The following is a 6,000-nucleotide window of genomic DNA, read 5'->3' on the forward strand; positions in this document are numbered from 1 at the left end:
TTGCTAACGGTCTTGCTAGTTTAGTAGGTCTTATTTAACCTCTTTTGAACTTGTTGTGGTAATCAAAGGTTTTTAGGATCTATGTGGTATTTTTGGACATTCAGTACTGCAGACAACTCCAGTTTTATTCGTAATATTGCGACGTCAAGACTAATATCAACGGCACACGGCAGTAAGCTTACGTGTTCTCGCTACCAGGACTCTAAATAGGCAAAAAACACAATTAAGATATTTATCCGAAGAACCTCACATGAACGACTCGGTCATTCGTCGAAATATGTTACATGAAAATAAAGTAGTCTAGCAGTGTGTAAAACCGCAAACGTACCGTCTGTAAATGACGCTTGCCAAATACTATAAGTGTTACAATCAAAGGAAGGCACAAATTAGGTCATACCCCCTAGAAATTTTCATATGTTGAACATTTAACCTTAGGAAACATGGCTATTGTATTCTTGATGGCGTTTTTGAGTCGAGTTGTTCTCGAAAACTCATCGTTCAGTACTCTTCCCAAGGACATTGCCATGAAATTGTAATGATTTTCTACAGAACATTAACTGAATCTGGAGACAGGTACATAATTAAAGCCTTTTAAATTCCTGCACTAAGAAGAAGCGAAGGAAGACTGGTATTTAAGATCCATTGTAGTTGACGCCCACACAGGTTGCACAAAGTTGTGCAGTTAACCCGAAATTGGTTTGCTTGAAGGAACCAGACCCGCATTCACTTCAAGTAGTGTAGGAAAAACGCAGGGAGCTTGTTCAGAATTGGCGGACAACGATTCTAACACTTTTGTTTTTTAGGCCCCACAGTACAAAATATGTCTTATAATGACATGATTATTACGAATATTTGTCAGCTATGCTGCTCTTTAAAGGGTTTTTACTTTGAAAATCATTCACAGTGAGCACCATCATCAGATGCTTTGTAAATACATAAATAAGCGATAGTCTTAATACAAAAGTCGGTAACTATGATCGGAAAAGTTATAATACATCGTTAGGGGTTTTTACCTTACATGTAATATCGTTGTTACCATGTTCTGTCTTTTTTTAGAATTATTAGTTTCTCCTTAGATGTACGCTGAAGACGTGTATCTAATTGTAGTTGCTTTTTATGTATGTTATTATCCCCTTGACAGCTTGGCTGACAGTGGATTATTGATATTACATGTTTAAATAATTTCCATTATAAATAAGTGATATGTGATAATTCGGTTGCTTTTTTATTATTTTTTAGGTTTGGTTCTAATTATGTTTTTGTCTGGAATTTGTTTTAGTTTTATTTAAGATTTTTATGTTATATTTTTATTTTTAGTAATAATTTTGTTACTGTCTATGATTCCTTGGTGACTATAAAACAAAGACATAACACAAAGAAGACATCATAAATCATAGACAATACCATAAAAATCTCAAATAAAAGTAAAACAAACTCCAAACAAAAATATAAATACAACCAAACATATAAAACAGATTAAAAAAACAATCAAATTTCCACATCACTTATTGATAATGGTAACTATGTAAACATATAATATCGCTGTTCCACTGCCATCCAAGCCATCAAGAGAATAATAACACACATAAAAACCGACTAAAATCAGATATACGTCTTCAGTGTACATCTAAGGAGAAACTAATAATTCTAAAAAAAAAAAAAAAAAAAAAAAAAAAAACAGAACATGGCAGCAACGCCATTACATGTAAGGTAAAAACACCTAACGAATATATATATCTTCCTGATCGTAGTTACCGACTATTGTATTAAGAACATCGCTTACTTATGTATTTACAAAGCGCTGATGATGGCACTATGCCGAAATGGACTCACTGTCAATTATTTATAAAATAAAAACAATTTAAAGAGCAGTGCACCTAGCTGATATTGGTAATAACCATGTCATTAGATTCGAACACTGCTCGTTCTGAATACGAGTATGCAGTCTTATCCAGTGTGAAAGACGGATGAAGTTCGAAACCGACAGAATGAAGAGCTGCTGTCAGCAAAAAACTTGCCTCTTGTAGTTCTAATCAATCCTTTTTTCTACACAGTGGGAATGTTGTTGTCGTCGACACGTGACATGATTACCTTCGTATTTCATTTTCATAACTCAGAATTAACGAAGTAATAACTGCTTCAGGGATACTATTGAACAGAGTATTGAAGGTTTTAGGGCTCTGACTAAAGCACACATCATTTCGCAGCATTTCATCACTAGGAGGGTAGAACACAAGACAACTTCTGTTATAGCCGGATGCGCAGCTAAAGAAAAGGATTTCTATTGGGTAGGCAAGTAAAAGTGAACATGTCAAATGCTTACCACTATCAGAAAATTACATGAAATGTCTTCAATTATTTTTCTGTGCTCGTAAATAATTTATTCTCAGTCATGTGTTGCGAACTGTAACAACACTGTCATACGCGCACTTTCACAGAATCAACGAATTTGTATGTAACTACTTTGAGAAAATTTGTCGTTACTGTAGTTAATATGGCTGTTGTTATTATTAGGGTTTTTATTATTATTACTGTTATTACATTTTAAATATTGTACTTTCTGTTCGACTTTTAAGGTAATTCCCGCCAGCCGCTGTTGCCAAGCGGTTCTAGGCATTTCAGTCTGGAACCACGCTGCTGCTACGGTCGTAGGTTCGAATCCTGCCTCGGGCATGGATGTGTGTGATGTCCTTAGGTTAGTTAGGTTTAAGTAGTTCTAAGTTCTAAGGGACTGATGACCTCAGCAGTTAAGTCCCATAGTTCTCAGAGCCATTTGAACCATTTTTGACCTTGCGTGCCGGTGAGATCCGTAAATAGCTCGGTTCTCCGATGTAAAAAAAAGTTGTTTGGAACTGAGTGGTTGATAGTTGATTCACGGGAAGTGAAACGAGGGCTTAAATGGAACACAGTAGATAACAGTGTAAGGTGACTATATCTTCCGAATCCTTCGATGTCACTTCACATTTTTATTAACTGACAAAGAATTAATACTTTTGTATAGGTAAATCAATATTTAAATTCAAGCTGAACTCAACTTCTTTCATATGGAGCAGTTTGATTATAAAGAGCACTGGTAAGGGAGAAGATTGTTTGGAAGAAAATTTCAGTACTGTCAAATGACGTGAGGCCATGTGATGCCGTCGCTGAAAAACACAGCGTGCGACGTAAAGACGCTAAACTGCTGGAGGGGACCCTAAGGTGGCGTCACAACACAGCAGAGAGGCCTAGAGCGTCGAGAGCGGCAGTTGTAAGAGCCGGCGATGACGATTGATGTGGGTATGCTGTAGAAATATTGAGATGGTGAACAATTCTTGAAAGCCTACTGAGGGCACAGGAAGGTATGATAATAATTAACGAACAAGTTTTATTCTTAACAAAGAGTTGAATATAATGAATTATGTGAAGCAATCAATGCTAAGATTGTATCGTAACAGTTGGTGCCGTAAAACAAATTGGAAACAATAACCTGTAGCTCAAAATAAATAATTGTGAGTCGCTTTCAAGAAAAAGTGTATACGGAAAGAGTCACTGTTGTACGACTACATGACTACAGAAAAATCAGTGGAAGTAGTTACTTCCATAAAATACTTGGGGTATGCTTAGGGGAGCGATTTAAGCGGAACGACCACACGGAACGAACTACAGGAAAGGTAGATTCACGCTGAGATTCATTGTAAGAATCCTCAGGAAATGCACTCCGTCAACAAAACAGGTAGTCTACACAATCCTCTTACGACCAATATTTGAATATTGCTCGACTGTATGAGATCCGTACCTGATAGGATTGACAGAGTAAATAGAGAAGATTCAAACAAGAGCAGTCCCTTTCGTTACAGGATCACTCAGTAAGCACGAAAGCGTCACAGAAATGGTCAACCAATACCAGTGGCAGCCGCCGAAATTGAGGTGTTCTGCATTACGGTGTAGTTTACTTTTAAACTCCCTATAGCGTATATTCCTAGGACAGAGAACCAACATATGCTTCCTGATCGTATAACCCGTAAAAATACCATGAACTTAAATTGGTGAGATTTGAGCCGACATGGAGGCTTACGGGCACTCCTCCTTTCCACGAATTACTCGCGATTGGAACGGGAAATGGCGGAATTGACAATCATACATAGAGTACCCTCTACAACATACCGCAAGATGGCTTGCGGAGTATAGATGTAGATCTAAAAACAGATGCAGACCGAGGCAGTCAAAGGGAGCTCACGACATCTTGAAGGTAACACAGAGCATATTATACGAATGTATAGCATAATTCATCTTCAAAGTAGAAGATAGGAGTACATCAGAATCCTACTTCACGATAAAGACTCCGGATTTTCAGTGAAGAAGATTAAAGTCTGCTCCTCCCAGATTTTGTCACTAACATTTGATTGCAGCCAGATTACAAAATGGTTCAAATGGCTCTAAGCACTATGGGACTTAACATCTGAGGTTATCAGTCCTCTAGACTTAAAACTACTTAAACCTAACTAACCTAAGGACATCACACACATCCATGTCCGAGGCAGGATTCGAACCTGCGACCGTAGCAGCAGCGCGGTTCCGGACTGAAGCGCCTAGAACCACTCGGCCACAGCGGCTGGTAGTCAGATTACATCACATGACCTCATATAGAGAAAAATCCGTACCGCAAATGAACAAAAATGAACATTTGAAAGTTAAGGTACAGAAAAACCAGTAGAGGACAGCTTTATAACTGAATCGGATATCAGTTACATTCATAGGCATTATTTAATTTTAAGACTGAAGTTAAAGTAATGTACTACCCCAGTCTATGAATAAATCCTTTGATTTTTAGATGCCATCTTTTACTCTCTTGTGATTTTTTGCTAAGACATAAGACATTTCTTTATTTCACTCGACATATTTTTTCTTTCACAATTATTTGCATATTGAACATTCCTGGCGTATTTCTAAGTGCTAAATTGCTACCAAACCTACAGAAACAGATGTGCAGATGTGACACTTGCTGATATGTATGGAGAATAAATAAGTTATGCTGGAAGTTCTAGAAATCGACCGTCGGCGGGTCCAGTACCAGATTAAGTACAGCGACGTCTCATTTCCGTGCACGTACTTTGCACCAATGTGTTGCGGGATGTGCACTGTGAGGCTGTTACAAAGTGCACTTAGTGAAAACTACAGATCGATCTGAGTCTTCACGCATTAGCTGAAATGAAATGCTCGTTTGGCACTGATGACCTGGAGTCCCCACCTGGGGAACTTCGGGCGTCGAAATGTAAATCTTTTCAGTTGACGCTACATTGGGCAACTTACGTGTCAGTGATGATGAAATGATGATGAGGGTAATACAACAACCAGTGCCCTAGCATCAGCTACAGGGGCGAACTGAGGTATTAGCTATCTCGCCTCGTTGCAGTGAATCGTTCAGCACTGGGAAAGTCTACAGTCACGCAATGGAAAATCGAATTACTGGTTACTTTGGTCTTACTTTCTTCCGCTCAACGTAATAAATTTCCTATCTGCTGTGAAACAGACTTCCTTTTCATTGCGTGGGGGTATTATGTGCCTGCGTGTATCACGCCGAAACGCGATCAGCGTCACTTTCGCCGATGTCCGTAACGCTGCCCGCGACGCAATAGTGCTTTGTGGACTGCATAAGCAGCAGGCGAACTCACCGGACAGCGCCGCCAACAGGAGCAGCAGCAGCGGCCTCGAAGTCTTCATGCTGCGTGCGCGTCTGGCTGTGTCTGGCGCAGCACTCACTGTGGGCAGACGCCTCCGTGGCCGCTATATGCCGGGCGGCGTTCGCCTCGCCGAGGGGGGAGGAGCAGCGACCAGGGAGCAGCTGGCAGCCGCTCCCACCTGCAGCCGGACCCGTCCGATGCTGCTGGAGCCGGTCTTTCCATCAGCCTCTCAACCCTGCGCTTCCGACACTCTTGTTCTCAAAGTTCAACCACAAGTCCTTTGAAGCGAATATAGATTCTCATCGATAATTGCTAAATCACCCTATCATCTCGTAAATAA

The 6,000-nt window shown here is 39.8% G+C and overlaps 1 protein-coding gene across 1 annotated transcript in view; it reads right to left on the reverse strand.

Moving 5' to 3' along the window:
* The window catches only part of LOC124616386 (mucin-17-like), a 258,939-nt gene extending 253,213 nt beyond the window's left edge, over positions 1-5,726 (reverse strand). Inside the window, exon 1 of the mRNA XM_047144691.1 lies at positions 5,652-5,726. Within this exon, the coding sequence (XP_047000647.1) occupies positions 5,652-5,700 (49 nt within the window). The 5' untranslated portion in view covers positions 5,701-5,726. The remainder of the gene's footprint in view (positions 1-5,651) is intronic.
* Between the last annotated feature and the right edge of the window lie 274 nt (positions 5,727-6,000).

Source organism: Schistocerca americana, chromosome 5 (assembly GCF_021461395.2).
Source record: "Schistocerca americana isolate TAMUIC-IGC-003095 chromosome 5, iqSchAmer2.1, whole genome shotgun sequence".
Taxonomy (NCBI): Eukaryota; Metazoa; Arthropoda; class Insecta; order Orthoptera; family Acrididae; genus Schistocerca; species Schistocerca americana.